General features: G+C 41.0%; 1 protein-coding gene across 2 annotated transcripts in view; it reads left to right on the forward strand.

Annotated features, from left to right (window-relative positions):
* CENPI (centromere protein I) overlaps positions 1-17,905 on the forward strand; it is a 368,658-nt gene that overhangs the window by 162,386 nt on the left and 188,367 nt on the right. For both annotated transcript variants that reach the window (XM_069213362.1, XM_069213368.1), the window contains exons 10-11: positions 11,123-11,281; positions 13,045-13,165. In XM_069213362.1, coding sequence (XP_069069463.1) covers positions 11,123-11,281; positions 13,045-13,165 — 280 coding nt within the window. The remainder of the gene's footprint in view (positions 1-11,122; positions 11,282-13,044; positions 13,166-17,905) is intronic.

Consider the following 17,905-nt stretch of genomic DNA (forward strand, 5'->3'; position numbering starts at 1 on the left):
TCCCAGGTTACGTACCAACTCTCTCCTTTAGCCACTTCACATATTTTAAGATGTCTCCAGCATACATGCATGAATCTGAACAACTGCATTTACAATTTCTTCCATTATTTCCATATTCTCAGAACTGTCTCTTGATCGTGGAGAGCATGGGAATAGGTATGTCCTCCATAAAGCCAAGGAGGTAGGAGTCTTCCACTGCTAGTTAAGAGGTACACAGTATTTTTAGGTGAGTGGGGAATTACTGTGGTCTCCAACATTAACAGTCAATAGAAATCCCTCCTCAATGTATCTTCCTAATACAGCCCACCGATTACTTACTTAGCTACCCAATCTGTTTCCCAGCACTCTACCAGCCCATCTGCCTTGATTTTAGGATTCATTGGTTGAGAACAATCTAAATTCTGACTCTAAAGTTTAATCAGCGCTCTCACCCCCTGGGTCTCATTGCTCTAGACAATGGATGTCCATCAGGCAGATCCTTGTCCATACTTTTGATTACTTGTATTCACTCCATCCACTTCGCCACTATGCTAGATATAGTCTCTTAGTACAGCTTTGTATGCCACCTACAGACAGTGCTTTGTTCATAACAATTAATTATTTGAAATCTCATGAGTTAGAATGTTTACATTATGAAATCTGTGTGTAAGTGTTAGTGATCCGGAGGTGAACTATTCTCAAAAGCATCAAGCACGATGGAAGAGTATGAAAATTGCTTCTGTCCTGGATTCTTCTCCCTTCTACATAATCTATTATTTAGGGTAGCACTAACTGTTGAAGGCGCATACTTTCCTGGAGAAGCCGCCTTCTCTATCTTCCAGATCTATCCATCGCTTCTGACACTATCATGTTTATGCCACGTCCCATTAACCTTATTTTGCAAGCCAAATCCCCCAAGTGACATTTTATGGGTCCTATCAAGAGGTATTTTGACAGGAGGTTTATAGGTTTCCCAGACCAAGTGCCTGTACCTTCTATAACACATCCATGCTGATTTGCCCACATATTCTCTACCAGAAAGGGCTGACACGTTCGGAGTGTGGCAACTCCATTGGAACCAGATATAAATACTGCATTATTAAGTAGCATCTTCCCCCCTTCCAGTAGCTGACCATTCCTTACGACAAGATGTTTATGGGAAAGCGATGTTTGTTTTTGAAGCAATGGGCTTTAAATACTTGAGGAAGTCTTCTGGATTTCTCTCATATCTGTCTTGGCAGACTCCTGACCCCTAAAATGAGCATTGTTTATTGCACTACAGATCTCATTAATCAGAGTTTTGCTATTAACAAAATGAACGCAATCTTGTAGCTCAAACTGTCTTCAAGCTTACCATGATTTAAAGCATCTACTAGTTTGAATTCCTCACCCTGACTGAAGCTGTCAAAAAATAATCTGTGTTTTATTTTCATTAAGTGGACCAGTATTTTAGCAGGGGTGATTTTATTTAGAGATTAGCAGTGGCAGTTACAAGTTCTGCCAGCATAATCAAATGAATTATGTTTACCCCATTGTAAGATTAGCTGATGCGATTCTTTCAATACTCCAAAACTGATCACTTTAAGGGTCATCTGGATTCATTTATGAAATATTCTTTTCAGGCAGTTGGCTATTGGTTTCCCAGTATTCTGTCTCAACCATGCATTTAACAAGCTTCGGTTAATTCCCCCATAGCTTTACATAAAAGTGTTTCCAGATTGCCTAGTGGATACTTTTCTAGTGTTCCATTATGGCTTTAAATCATCAAAGTGTTGCTTTTTGCTGTTTAGTGGCTAAACAAGTGTATGCAACAATCTGGACAATTTGTTTGAAAAACTGATTCTGGAAAATTTTTCATATATATGTTGTCATTTCCCAGAGGCATCTCCATGATCTTTTACAAATTGCTCATTTGCCTGTAGAAATGATTCAACAGAATTTTGGGACTTGATAGTGATCTCTTATTTCCAGCAGAACCACAAGATAAGAGTTCATGGGTCAGTAAAAATAAATAAATAAATGAAAGTCTGATTTTAACTTGAAGGAGTCTTGTTGATTTTAGATCTAACTGTGTTCTTTTAACTTATAACTGCCATGTGGGTTGTACCCCCCTTTGAGGAGTGGTTAATGGACCACATTGATCAACTTACATCATCAGCCAGCACGGATCAAGGAACAGGGGAAGAACAAATTATTATTTGACAGATTAGGTCATGAAGATCTGAATATATGTTGTTTCGTGGGGGAAACTAACTATTTAATAAAGCAAACTGATCTTTTGTAGAAACTGATACTAGGGATACACATATAAATGGACAGAGCCTAAACTTATACATATGGAAGCTATTTTGCACCTCTTAAATAGTTACAAACATCAGGAATCTTATAGAGTTGGACATAATGGAGTGATCTACGTTTATGAGGGTTGTATTTTATCAAAAATATAGGAGCCAGGCCCAGACTAAGTTTTAAGTTGTATGCTGAAATTGTACATGCTGAGATGGATAACATTTTTCCAGCAGTGTTCAATCAATGTTTGATTCTGCACCAGATGCCTAGATGCTGTGCAGGCAGGCAGTACTGCATGTTCTGTTTTTGGGCAACTAGCTTAGAACCAAAAAACGGACTGAACAAGCAAGTCCATGAATGAAAAGTGGTTGGAGGTAACCCCCTCCCCCCCCCCCCCCCCCCCAAATCTGATCTTTTCACTTCCCTCCTAAGCCTCTTAAGAAGGTTATTTGCAAGATTTTGTTTTTGTTTTACAACTGAATGGATAAGTTGAGAGCATTGCACGTTATTCATTTTGGTAGTTCAGTACATAATCCAATATCCATGATGTATCGTGTAGTTGATGTATACTCTGATTTAGTGCTTCTCACAATTTTTATTATGGATGAAGTCAAGGGAAATAAAAGTCCCACAAAGTGCCCACCAACTGATTTGAAGGGGAAGGGGCTAATGCATCAGCATTTGAAGACTGGTTTACAGATTAAAGTTAAGAAGTTTTAAATATCTGCATTTTGCTAGCCTTATTATAATTTAAATCAACTGAATCGGCAGGGAAGTTTTTCTGCAAGGTCAAAATAGTCTGCAAATTATATTGTTTGTTTGCAGGTGTGTCAACTGTGTGTTTTTTTTAAAAAATTTTTTTTAAAACATTTTGAGACAAGGTAACAATAATTGTTATAGTACATTTTTGTAATTATATCATTTTTTCACGTATCATAATCACTGTAAAGAGGTTGCATCTTGTTAATGTATTTATATATATATATATATATATATATATATATATATATATATATATATATATATATAGTGGTATCTTTGCCTTTGCACGAGGGAACTCCAGCTGTAAGTAACTGAGCCTAGCTAACTTTTGATTGGTGTTTTATTGTAAACACTCAAACATTTTTTAATTATTTTCTGGAAAATGCTTATTCTTTAGATAAGAGCATAAAGAATAGCTTTGAAAGTTTGCCACAAACATTTGTCCTAAATAATATACTAAGATGATGGAATAGGTTCACAGTTTCTTAAACTTTAACACTGAACACTAAATGCGTAATGCTTAAGTTGCTGGAATCTGTTAACTGTTAGCATTTATTATGTTTAGCCTACTAAAAACAAACGGAGATACTAAAGTGCAAATGGATACATGTTTTGCTATGGTAAATACTTTAATTAGTGAGTATGCATGTATCTTGATATTAATCCCAGACATCTACTGAGTGTCTGGCAGCCTAACCTCTTTTAATAAGTATTTCATTTTCAAAAACCTTACTTCATTGGATACTCCTATTACTTGATATCATACTGTGACGTTTCAGAAAAACTTGATTCAAGATCATTCGAGATATTAATGAGCCGTGCAACATATGATTGAGATATGGCTTATAAACATTTTCGATTTTTCGCTATTTGTGTAAGCTTTCCATGTATTGGCTCAAATGGGTTATTTAATTTCTTGTAATTGAATTTGCTTTTCTTGTGTTACCAAAAGGTAGACTGTATCCCCATTATCTAAAATTTCATTATTTGAGGGAATTTGAAGTTAGGATGCATTAAGCAGGGCAGAGCAAACTCATCAGCATAAATGGTCTCTCACTTTCTTGTTTATGGAAAAAAAGCATACTCCTTTTCGGAGCCTCTAACTTCTGCTTATTGTTTGGTATGCTTATTGAAATAGAGTGTACTTAAGAATTTTACATTTTCTTTATACAAAGACTTTTATCATGCCTCCTGCTTCTTGGTATCTTGCATAAACCGGTAGTGTAGTCTGATATAACAAAAATGCATCCAAATGTAAAGACCAAACTAATTCTGCTGTTTTACCAGGACTAATCAGAATTTGAACACATTTGTTTTTTTTAACCCTCATTCTATTGAATTCCCACCTACTTTTACCTCTGAAGTCAAATATCTCTAGATTTAGTTAGGTTTGTTTTCTTTTCTTTGGGGGGAAAAAAAAATCACCTACTTAATACTGATACATTGTTTTATGTCAAGAGTGGCTTAAGGAAACTCTGTTCTGATGGAGTTCAACAGGATCATCATGGCACCCCTACAAGCACTAGGTTATTGTCCAGCACAGACAAAAAGTTAATCACATCAGTTCGATCTATAGTGAAATACTGTGACTCCCTGCTAAAACCGGAACTCAATTGAAACTGGCCTATATCTCATTAAAAGCCATATACCTGCAAAAGCCAGCCAAATTATCCTCTTTTTTTTAAACCTGCCCATTGGAAGTAAAATCAGAGGAGAAGAATGATAGCCAGGCCTGCATCAGATCGCACCGTTTCTCGGGTCTAGCCCCATCTGACTGAAACTCCTGAACTTAAGATATCTAATGGCAAGTGGACCATTCACATTCCCACTAAAGACCTACCTTTGTCATTTCTATCTTGATCATTTCCTAGAACTTAAGGAGACTGTTTGATGGAGGAGTTACTTCTCTTCCAGGAGATCCTCATCAATAGTCATACACATTGAATATTTCCGCCCACGGAGCATATACAAACACATGCCTATATATGTGAAACATATGAAAAATAATACTCTAATAGAGAGTTTCAATACCAATACAATATATACATGTGTAAACAGTAATGCAGTCTATGTTGCGAAAAACCGGCTAAAAATGCTTTATTTTTTGGTGTTTTTTTTTATTTTGTAAATTAAAGGTACAAACTTTTTGTAATTCAAGCATAAGTCATAGAAAGTACAAGAAATCTATAATAAAACTGAAAAACCTACATTGAAAATAAAAGAGCATTATTAGCCAATAGGCTGCATGCAGGTTAACACAGCAGAATCAAAAAAATTGGCACCGTGCCTTTAAGATCCTGAGCACCTCCAGTATCCCACCATGCCTCAGGGGTGAGAGTGAGGTGACAGTTGGTTCACAGTTAGGTCAGTTCTTTTTTGAGGACACTGGAGCATTGAGCTCTCATTTTTCTGGTTATTTGGCCAGAAAGATTGTCTAAAATGGCTCTTCATATTGCCTGAGTAGAGTGGCAACTTTTTCTTACAAATATGCCTTCACTTTTTGTGAAATGTCCTTCTTGTGGGAAGAAGGCAGCCCAGTCAGACCCACACTGTGTGTGCATAGTATGTTTGCCTCGGAGTCACTGCCCTGACACCTGCAGACATTGTAAGAATCTGTCCAAAAGAACTCTCAAGGACAGAGCAAGGATTCTTTTGCATTGTCTGCATGAAGAGATTTTACATGTGGTGCCGGCAGCATGATTACAATCCTATTTTGGCCCAGGAGGAGGTTATCTTACCCTACCTGTTACATCTCGCGCAGTCAGGGCTGCAGTTTTCCTCCATTAAGGTACATTTATCTGCCATTATAGCTTATCGTAAGTCGCCCTCTCAAAAGTCTTTCTTTACTATGCCAGTGGTTAAGGATTTCTTAGAGGGCTTGAAAAACGTTTTTCCACCAATTCGGAAACCCTCACATCCATGGGAACTGAATGTGGTCTTGTCTAGACTTATGGCTGCTCCTTTTGAGCCCATCCACAAAGCTTCTTTGCAACATCTTACGTGGAAGACTGCTTTTGTGGTACCCATTACCTCGGCTAGAAGGGTCCGTGAGATTCAGGCTCTATGTTCAAGGGAACCCTTCACGGTTTTCCATGATAACAGAGTAGTTCTATGAACCCACCCATCCTTTTTGCCTAAGGTGGTGTTGGACTTCCACATTAACCGTTTCTGTGCCTTGGACGAGGTGACCTCTAGGCACCAGGGCAAAAAAAGAAATTGTGTTTTTTTGTTGTTTTTGTTTTTAGAGATGGGGAGTGACCCATCAGGCAAGGGTCGCTCCCCTGGGGGGAAAATTGTATTTAGACCATTTCTGCCCCCCTTGGGGGTAGACTGGTCGATTTTAGGTCAATCTGCCCCCAAGGGGGCAGAAACCACTAGGCACCGGGGATTTGTTTTTTGGTGCCAATGTCACGCAGGGGGAGCGACCCCGTAGGCAAGGGTCGCTCCTGGGCAGGGGGGGGTGGGGGCTCAAATTTATTTTAGGGCATTTCTGCCCCCCCCCCCCCGGGCCGGCTGAGCTAGAGGCCAAAATCCACAGGTAGGCACTTTGCAAAAAACACCTCTGTTTTCTGTGAAAAAATATGTTGTGTCCACGTTGTGTTTTGGGCCATTTCCTTTCGTGGGCGCTAGTCCTACCCACACAAGTGAAGTATCATTTTTATCGGGAGACTTGGGGGAACGCTGGGTGGAAGGAAAATTGTGGCTCCTCTCTGATTCCAGAACTTTCTGTCACCAAAATGTGAGGAAAATGTGTTTTTTTCGCCAAATTTTGAGGTTTGCAAAGGATTCTGGGTAACAAAACCTGGTCAGAGCCCCACAAGTCACCCCATCTTGGATTCCCCTAGGTCTCTAGTTTTCAGAAATGCACAGGTTTGGTAGGTTTCCCTAGGTGCCGGCTGAGCTAGAGGCCAAAATCTACAGGTAGGCACTTTGCAAAAAACACCTCTGTTTTCTTTAAAAAAAAGGGATGTGTCCACGTTGCGTTTTGGGGCATTTCCTGTCACGGGCGCTAGGCCTACCCACACAAGTGAGGTATCATTTTTATCGGGAGACTTGGGGGAACATAGATTAGCAAAACAAGTGTTATTGCCCCTTGTCTTTCTCTACATTTTTTACTTACAAATATAGGAGAGTGTGTAAAAAAGACATCTATTTGAGAAATGCCCTGTAATTCACATGCTAGTATGGTCACCCCGGAATTCAGAGATGTGCAAATAACCACTGCTCCACAACACCTTATCTTGTGCCCTTTTTGGAAATACAAAGGTTTTCTTCGTAGCTATTTTTTACTCTTTATATTTCAGCAAATGAATTGCTGTATACCCGGTATAGAATGAAAACGCACTGCAGGTTGCAGCTCATTTATTGGCTCTGGGTACCTAGGGTTCTTGATGAACCTACAAGCCCTATATATCCCCGCAACCAGAGGAGTCCAGCAGACATAACGGTATATTGCTTTCGATAATCTGACATTGCAGGAAAAAGTTAGAGTAAAACGTAGAGAAAAATTTATGTTTTTTTCACCTCAATTTCAATATTATTCTTTTTCAGTTGTTATTTTCTGTAGGAAACCCTTGTAGGATCTACACAAATGACCCCTTGCTGAATTCAGAATTATGTCTACTTTTCAGAAATGTTGCGGTTTCTGGGATCCAGCATTGGTTTCATGCCCATTTCTGTCACTGACTGGAAGGAGTTTGAAAGCACAAAAAATTGTAAAATGTAAAATGCCAAATTTGTGTTGAAAAATTGGGTTTTCTGATTCAAGTCTGCCTGTTCCTGAAAGCTGGGAAGCTGGTGAGTTTAGCGCTCCAAACCCTTTGTTGATGCCATTTTCAGGGGAAAAACCACTTTTCCCATTTTTTTTTTTACAAAAACGAAATTTTCACTGTACTTTGGCTAATTTCTTGGCCTCCTTCAGGGGAACCCACAAAGTCTGGGTACCTCTAAAATCCCTAGGATGTTGGAAAAAAAGGACGCAAATTTGGCTTGGTTAGCTTATGTGGACAAAAAGTTATGAGGGCCTAAGCGCGAACTGCCCCAAATAGGCAAAAAAAGGCCTGGCACAGGAGGGGGAAAAGGCCTGGCAGCGAAGGGGTTAACCAAATAATATCACTTCCAACATTTTTTCCGAAACCTATTACTCCGGCAGAGAAAGCCTTGCACTCCCTGAACCTTAAGAGGGTATTCAAATTTTACCTTGATAAAACTAAGTCAATCAGACAATCTGATCGCTTATTTGTTAATTATGGACATATGAGAACAGGGAAAACGGCCTTGAAACAGACTATTTCCAGATGGATAGTTTCATGTATTGTGACTGCATATCAGTTGGCTAACAAGCAATTTTCGGCTAAGCCTAAAGCCCACTCCATGAGAGGGAAAGCCGCAACTGCAGCCCTTCTTAAGAATATACCCATCTCCGAAATTTGCAAAGCTGCCACATGGAGATCCGTACATACTTTTACCAGGCATTACTGTCTAGATTCAGATGTCAAGACAGACACCCAAGTGGGTTAGGCTTCTTTATGAAATGTATTTGCATATGACAAGTACGTTGCCTGCACTTCTATCACTCTGTCCGCAGGGGTGTGGCATGGGCTTACTAATCTAATCAATGTTTGACTATTGATGAGGATCCCCTGGAAGAGAAGGATAAGTTACTTACCTGTAAATCCTAGTTCTCTTCCAGGGGTATCCTCATCAAAGACATACACAACCCACCCTCCTCCCCGGACGTGATTTTTAGAAGTGCAGCACTACCTATTTGTTTCTACTATGGCTCCTTGTCACTGGGGAAAAAAGTATTGACCTAATTGTGAACCAACTGTCACCTCACTCTCACCCCGGAGGCCTGGTGGGATACTGGAGGTGCTCAGGGTGTTAAAAGCACTGTTGCCCGTTTTTTTATTTTTATTATTCTGCTGTGTTAACCTGCATGCAGCCTATTGGCTAATAATGCTCTTTTATTTTTAATGTAGCTTTTTCTGTTTTATTATAGATTTCTTGTTCTTTCTATGCCTTATGCTTGAATTACAAAAAGTTTGTACCTTTAATTGAAGGTTTTACTACAAAAAAAAACCCTCCAAAAATAAAGCATTTTAGACGGTTTTTCCCAACATAGACTGCATTACTGTTTACACATGTATATAGTATATTGGTATTGAAACGCTCTACTAGAGTATTATTTTTCATATATTTCACATATATATGCAGGTGTGTTTGTATATGCTCCAGGGTCTCCGCACGTGGGTAGGAATAATCAATGTTTATGACTTTGAGGATACCCCTGGAAGTAAACTAGGATTTACAGGTAAGTAACTTATCCTTCCCGTTTACCAGCATATAACATCAAGGTTATTCTCTTGGTCGCATGTCTCAACAGTTATAAAGAAATATAGGTGGGTCAAGTAACTTAATGGTCTAATGATCTTCTTCAATCTATATTGTGCATATCAGAATGGTTCCTCGCTGTTATATAAAGGCATTATTGGTTGGTTGGCCTTCCTAACACACTCTAGTCAAAACCCCTATTTTGACTCTATTGGCCCATTCCCAACCTGTCAGTCATTTTGAAATGATTCCCATATTTGCAAAGGTATCTGCAGTTGATAATTTATTGTATAGACTAGTGGTTCTTAACCTTTTCACTTCTGTTGACCCCTACTTAATCATTATTGAAATCCAAGGTTTAGTTCATAAACCAATATAAAACAAATTAAAATGTTAAATTTAATGGGAATGTTGGAGCTTTTCTAAATTGAGTTGAGGCCACTTATCATCCATACTGTATTCTATTTGATGTACTTAAACTGCTCTGAGAAATCAATCCGAGGATGCTAACTTAAATTTTAGGCGCCAATTTCAAATTATTTCAGATTTACAGAATGCTTTAAAATGTTCAGTTTATGTTTTCCAGTTGTCCCCGGTCCACAGGTTAAGAACCACTGAGATAGACCACTCTTCAACACACACATTTTGTTTCAATCCACTCTTCCAGATTGGGCTCAGTGACCTTATGCCTGTGGCTGAATATGCATATCTTTTGCTAGCCATCTAAATTTGTTTGATTTGATCTGGGTGCATCTGTCATGTAGAATGGCTACTTTGGCAAATTCAGGTAGTCGTGGGTCATGAGCAGGAAACTGTTGTCTACAAACCCTAGTCCAGTATGATTGAACTTTAGGCTGTCATAGAATATGGATTAGATCACTGCATGCGTACGTCTCCAACAGTGTGAGTGAGCAAGCAGTCTCATTCCGAATCTTCAAGAAGGACCATTTATTTAGTGTGGAGTATGCCCAAAAAGACCTTTGCCAATGAGTATAGGTTCTGTTTTACTAGTTTTGAGTTTAGGTAGTCTAACAATATCCATATGTGCCCTTGATTACTCCCTTGAAATAGCCACAATTTAAATGTATTGTCTGTTTGGCAAGATGGGCAATCTCCTCAGGGTGATAGTTCCCCATATTGCTAGGTGCACACCTAGTCTAAACTGAATTTTTCTACGAGAGCCTGAAATTTTTTGATTTTTACCCTTTTTTAAATATTGTCTAGTTGTGATATTCCTCTCTTGCTCTATTGTACCAGGGAGCCACTGTTTGTGGATATCTGCATTTTGCTGAAATGCACTACCAGTGTGTAATCTCAGATGTATTTCCAACTGTTTGTGCCCAGTCATTTCTCTAGATACTGGTGTGTGTTTCAGCTTTATAGATATAATTGTTTGTCTTGTGATAAGGTTTTCATCTCGTTAGTAATATGACTAAGGAAACCTGTTACTTCAGCCTCTTTACGCCTTACATTATAGCATGGAGACGGAGGACACACATAGCACGTCTTTATTTTTAATAAAACACGTACTGCTGGAAAATCTGCTTGTCATATTCCTGTTATCGAGAATGGGGTAGCTTGAAATCTGGGAATGACTGACCCATGGGAAGAATTGTAATACGCCAGAATTAGTATGAAAAGTAACCCATGAAGACAACTTGCAGAGATCCTTTAAGCTGTTAACCATTAAGATATTGAAATATATCCATCTAGTGTTATACACCTTATATGAAAATGAAATTGTGTTTTTCATTTTCAGAAATGGAATTCCAACATGAGCGTAAATATTTGTAATAGTGAACAAGAGGTGAGTAGGAAGGAAAACCCTACTTGGATGCTTTATGACCAGAGTGAAGTCTTTCCAGTGGAGCAGCTGCAAAGCTTCAGTCAGCTCTTGCAGAATATACACAAATTAGAGGTGAGTGAAACAATTATGACTGCAGTGTTGGTTTATTTTTTTATTACTCATTCTATAGTAAATGGACCAAAGTATTGCATTTGTATTTTGAGACAACCGGGCCCTCAATATGGAAGAGACAAATTACATCTCATATCCTTCCTCCCTAACGTTCTTGCCTTCTAAGGTAGTAGAGCTGCTCTTACATTGCTGGATCAGCACAGGTAAGTGAAAGCATGGCAGTGATAAGTTCTATGTAAATAAATGCAACATCCTACTGAAATGGGAGACATTCCTATCTACACCAATATTCTTGCTGCTCAGACAGAGGTGACTTGACTAGGACCTTTATGCACAGAATGCTGTGACACAATCATCTGCTGTTGCCTACTTATTGTCAAGGATAGGGCTGTTGAGGCGGTAGCTCCTAACATTAAAATGCACAGGAATGGAAGGATGTGCCCATCTTTTGTACCTCAATGTACAGGTGTGGCCCATATATACTTCCGTCTACTAGCATGACACCAGATGAATGACTCCTGCATGAGGTAGGGTTGAGGATCTGACCATGTTAGAAGCGCAGCAAGTCCCTTTACTTGATCCCCTTTGTCATTCAGGCACTTGGTGTTCTTCCTAGGGGCAGGAAAATACATGCCCAAGCTGGTTGATGTGATGCAGTGTGCTAACCACTACATCATCTGGTCTCTATTTTGGATTCCCTGCTTATCTCCTGTGCCCTACATCCCTGATACCTTTGCAGGATTGGTTTCACTTTTTTGGTTGGCTCCACAGTAGGGTGCTGAATTCCACTGTAATGGGGAGGGTCTATGAGTGTGTCTCATCCATAGTGGAAAAGGGTACACTTTCCTTGCCGATCTATGGGAGAATTTCAGTTGGTGACTTTATAGTCATTAGTACACAAGCATTTTTGTTACCTGTTCAGTTGAAGGGAAGACTACTGCCCCTCTCGATAAAAGCCAATCAGTTTCCCCATAGTTGGTTCCCTCAACTCCCTGTAGGTTTTGCGTTCTGTGCAGTGTATGCTACAATTACCAAAATAACTGCAAATACGATACTTAACATTCATGGTTTCTGTGTTATTGAACTGATTAAATTTTGCCCTGAAGGCCAGATCACTTTCCACCCAAGGGAGAGGATGAAGCCCTGTGTTGCTGCTGGTTGGTAAAAACTGCTGGTCTCTCGAAGGTCTGTAGCGTAGCAGTGACCCAAGTCTGGTTGAGAATATACTTAGCATTTATCAACAGTCTGCAACTTTGCTTGATAGAAAATTCATGCAAAACTTCTCAGCCCCTTTCACTGGGTGCCCGATTTGAGTTCTCTGGGCAGCAAAGATACCTAGTAAGACAGAAGACACATAAGGAAGGAAAAGTATGGCAGTTCATGAAGCTGTGAGGCTTTTTGACTCTATATCTGGTATTATGAAAAGTTTAACTTTTACCAGTTCCACTCGCATCTGCTTACTCTCCTGACCTATCAGCTGCCAGATTTATTTGTCTTCATATAATATTTTACAACCTCTAGAACCTAGTGCCGCCTCCATATCTGAACATTGTGAACCTTTTTATTTGCATGGCCTAGACAAGTGGAAGCTCATTGGTAAATTAGATTGCCTTTTTTTAAGCATTTTCTGAGTGACCTAGATGAGCAATATTTATCAGAAGAGAACTCTACAATTATCTGTTCTTAAACTTCACCTCAGAAGGTACTGTATTATTTATTCATTTTAGTGTACAGCTACAATCATGAATTCTGGTTTCTTTCAGTTTCCGTCTCAGATGGGCTCAGTGTTGCGGAATCCCATGTTGCTTCACTACATTAACTGTGTCAAAGATGATTCTGCTTTGCTGAGGCTTAATTACTGGATGGCCCAAGTTCTGCACGATGGTATGAAATTGTTATTGGTGTATTTCGTGGGATGTGTGGGCTTCTGGAACAATCCTATTGCATATGGTCTGGGAGAGCAGGTGGCCTAGTTCCTACATTGATATTGAGTGTAGGAGATTTGAATCCCCACTTCTCTACTTGAACACATTGGAAAATACTGTGTAATATACTCCATCTCCTTGATTGTTTATTGTATCTCCTGAGTTTTTTTCTGAGTTGGTAAATTGAGGTCAAGGTAATATTTCTGTGACTACACAAGAACGCACCACCCTTCCTCTTCATTAAAGAGCAGAGGGGTTGTTGGTTCCTGCTACCTTCTTGGAGGAGAAGGTCCTTCTTGACCTTTTCCACAGCAAAGTGATACATATTCTGAGTCTGAACCACAAATTGAGTGTTCTCTAAATTTATTATGGCTGTAGCAGTTGGGACCCTACATCTACACCCCAGTTTAAATCCTTCTTCCTACATTGTCAAGATGAACTCAGTCAGCTCTTTGTTCAACGTGGAAGCACCTTTAATGGAACAGCCCACTGGGGTAGATCATCTTCTGAAACTTCCATGTCAAACAATAAGATGTTACTATAAAGAACCTAAGCATTGAACATTTGTTCAATAAGTAAACTTACCAGCTTACTCTGCCCTGAGTACCACATATTTCTGAAGGCCCAGTTTGTTGCCTTCATTGTTTCTTTTAGATAAAACTTGAGAAAAGCATTTGAGAATATATACAATTTGGGTTCCTGGTCCTTCATCAGATGGATGGCTGAATGTGCTCTATATACCCTACCCTTATGTGAAAGTCTGGCTTGTCAACAGCTAATTTGTGCCACAAAGATCTTATTAATTCCCAGTCATGTTGTGACATCAACCATAATCTGGATCAAATTCACACTAAGTTACTATTTTCTCAGCAGAGGGGATGATTTCTCAGAGCTGTGTAGGCTGATTGTAGAAGTCTCGTTATTGGAGCAAGACTACTAGATTGGGGGTGGCAGCACCACTGCTTGTGTGTGACTGAGGCAATCCCACACATTTTTGGCAACTGTTGGCCCATCCCTTTCAGCTAGCCAGCAGCTCCTCACCCAAAAGGTGATTTCTTTTTCTCATTAGTGAGGGTCTCATACACACACATACGCCAAAGAAAAGATGCAGGATGGCTCTCAATTCATTTATTGAAAAGACTACACTCTGCGATTAAAATATATGAGCTGCAATTATTAGGGTAATGAGACATAGCAAGATTAGGATTGTTGCGATCAGTGGGAAAAGCATAAAGAACCCAAGCATATTGGGATAACATGTACATAGGAATCCTACCTAACCCATAAGGTCTAGCAAGAGCATAGCTTTGATAGCCCAATCTGTCCGTACTTAGTCCAGGAGAGGAGCACCTACCCCCATTACCTGAGAACCGCCCCCCACCACCACCACCTCCCACCCACCGTCTCCTTGACTAGTTCTAGAGACAGGGCTGAGGTCAGCAGTGAAATGGCTACAGTATGGATGGGTATCTGGCCGGAATGACCTCCTTCCCATACCCTGGCCTTTATGATGTTTTTATAAGAAACATGTTTATGTTCTGTGAAATAGGCCTGATGTGAGCATGTGCCTGAGTGTTGGACTGTTTACTTACTCTTGTAGTGACATTATAGGATGGATTATCATGTACTATTCTTGTCAGCCTTAAGCAGAAGTACATGGTGAAATGTTGTGCACAAAAATAACGCTTTTGCAGAATCACAGGTTATTTGAAAAATAAAGAAACCTTGCTAAAAAGCAGGCTAAACTAAATTAATAAAACAAATAAATTAATTTGAGCATATATCTGGGTAAAAGGGCACAGGCCGCAGGCCCAAACTAGGCTAAAATATGTCTCCAAACAAGGTACTAAAAGTAACCCACGACAGGCTACATGGAAAAAATAAGGTTATATTTAGAGGAGAAAGACCATTTTTACTCTTCAGAAATGCCTACTACTTCAATACAATCAATCAATCAAGGCATTTGTAAAGCGCAAAACTCACCCGTGAGGGTCTAAAGGCGCTGATGAGTGGAGTGGGGGGCTGCTACTGCTCGAACAGCCAAGTCTTGAGGTGTCTCCTAAAGGTAAGTAGGTCCTGTGTCTGTCGCAGGTGGGTGGGAAAAGTGTTTCATGTCTTGGTGGCGAGATGGGACAACGATCTGACGCTGGAGGTCGTTCTGTTGATGTGTGTGATGGTGGCGAGGGCAAGGTCAGTAGAGTGAAGCTGTCAGGTTGGGGTGTAGAAGGAGAGCAGTCTGTTGTATTCTGGTCCGGTGTTGTGCAGTGCCTTGTGAGCGTGGGTGAGGTGTTTGAACATGATTCTCTTGTTGACGGTAAGCCAGTGCAGGCCTCTCAGGTGGGCTGTGATGTGGCAGGGGAGGGCCAGGATGAGGCGTGCGGGGGCGTTCTGTATGAATTGCAGTCTTTTCTGGAGCGTGGCCGTGGTTCCTGCGTAGAGGGCGTTGCCGTAGTCCAGTCTGCTGCGTACGAAGGTTTGGGTGACCATCCTTCTGGTTCCAGGTGGGATCCATATGTAGATCTTCCAAAGCATGAGGAGGGTGTTGAAGCAGCAGGAGGAGGAGATGGCGTTGACTTGCTGGGTCATTGATAGCGATGAGTCCAGGATGAATCCCAGGTTTCGTGTGTAGTTGGTGGGGTTCGGTACAGTTCCAAGTGTGGCAGGCCACTAAGAGTCGTTCCAGGCGGAGAGGGTGGAGCTGAGGATGAGGACCTCAGTTTTGTCAGAATTCAGTTTCAGGCAGCTGTTCTTAATCCATTCGGTGATGGCCTTCATTCCTTTGTGGAGGTTGGTTTTGGCGGTTGCGGGGTCCTTGGTGAGGGAGAGGATCAGCTGGGTGTCATCTGCATATGAGATGACGAGGTTGTGAGATCGGACTGTTTGCGAGCGGAGCCATGTAGATTTTAAAGAGGGTTGGGCTGAGGGACGATCCCTGGGGTACGCCGCAGATGATTTTGGTGGCTTCCGAGCGGAATGGAGGGAGGCGGACTCTCTGGGTTCTGCCGGTGAGGAAGGAGGTGATCCAGTCCAGGGCTCTGTCGCGGATCCCTGCATCGTTGAGGCGTGTGCATAGGGGTGTGGTGGCAGATGGTGTCAACAGCTGCCCAGAAGTCCAGGATGTTGAGGGCCACGGTTTTGCCGTTGTCAAGTATGGTCCTGATATCGTTGGTGACTACGATGAGGGCGGTTTCGGTGCTGTGGTTGCTGTGGAATCCGGACTGGGACAGGTCCAGCGTGTTGTTCTCCTCGTGCTTCAACAAGACAGAGCTTGTCTTACCCTGGTTGTCTTGTCCCTGCTCTGACCAATGACACACTGCAGTTTTATATTCCCCCTTGTATTACTGAACAGGAGGACTCCACCTTAACGTTTGTAAGTTGACTGGTTTGGTTTGGGGTTACATACCAGTGTCTCTCCAGCAAGTTTCCATTTCCTCTTGTGATGGTGCCAGGAGGAGGAGATATTTATAGGTGGATACTTTTCAGAAACAACCTTTGTTCATCTTTTTAGCAATGTAGGTTTCTATTCCATCATGCAGAGTGCCCTGGGTGTACATGAGTATCAAATATAACTGGTCAAAGAAGAGGATATGCTAGAGCTTAGTATCCCATGTAGCATAATTCCTTCCCTCCACATTGACACTTTGACCTCATTCATATTGACAAGGCATCCTTGAGAAATTGCACCATTACAAAAAAGGCCCAGCCAAAGGAACTACCACAGGTTGGACAAGGAAAAATTATTTTCCTTGTAGAAAAACCCTTACCCACCAGGTTTACCCCTTGGTGGCATGCTTCATCATTGGATTTCTTCCTGTTCCGTTTAAGAGCGGGACGTGCTGCGACCAACGGGATACATGGGAGCACTGATGTAGTCTCATCAATGTGAATCAAATGAGGGATAGGGGTGGTGGGGTCTTGGATAAGTTTAAAAATACCTGCCTCCTAGTGGTTTCAATGGTTAATAGATCTCCTGGAGACGGTATGGTTAAAAAGGGGCTATGGAAGTCTGGTATGTCATGTACCTTACTTCCTGGCCTATATGTTTCAGAGCCTTACCCCTAGGCTTCTCTTCAGGACCAAGGTTGACTCTTTGGTACCACTCCTTGTATGATTACCACTAATGAAAGCATCAATAATACATGCTCTGTGATATGGTGCACTTCACCTAACTAATGTGGTGCCTTTAAATTATACCTATCATGTATGATGTCCGTCACTGATACCCCACTTGTGGGAAAGGCACTTGTGATTATCAGAATGAGATAGCCAATGCATTCTCATGATGAACACTACTAGACAACCTACACATAAAAAAAAAACATGTAAAGCACACAACAATGCAGACATGGTGCATGCATGACCTACTCGATAGTATATTGACTATTGTATCATATATCCTCCGGCAAGGGTGTGTGCTTGGAGTCACACTCTAAAGATTAGGCAAAGTGTTAGGATGTACTCATCTTATTCTTCTTCAGCGTACGTGACAGTGTTAAAATATTTGAATGGCATTTTTTCCTCAAAGCGACTCCCCCTCAGTACCTAATGCTCACCTCCCCAGGGTCTGAATCTCGAGGGCCCGTATCGGAGCCAGGTCTAATGAACTGCGGTCTTCGCGTCTCGCCGTGCTGCGACATGATGATGCGTCACAGCACTGGACCGCTAACCGCCCAAGATGGCGGTCTCCCATGGAACGAAG

Source organism: Pleurodeles waltl, chromosome 2_1 (genome assembly GCF_031143425.1).
Source record: "Pleurodeles waltl isolate 20211129_DDA chromosome 2_1, aPleWal1.hap1.20221129, whole genome shotgun sequence".
Taxonomy (NCBI): Eukaryota; Metazoa; Chordata; class Amphibia; order Caudata; family Salamandridae; genus Pleurodeles; species Pleurodeles waltl.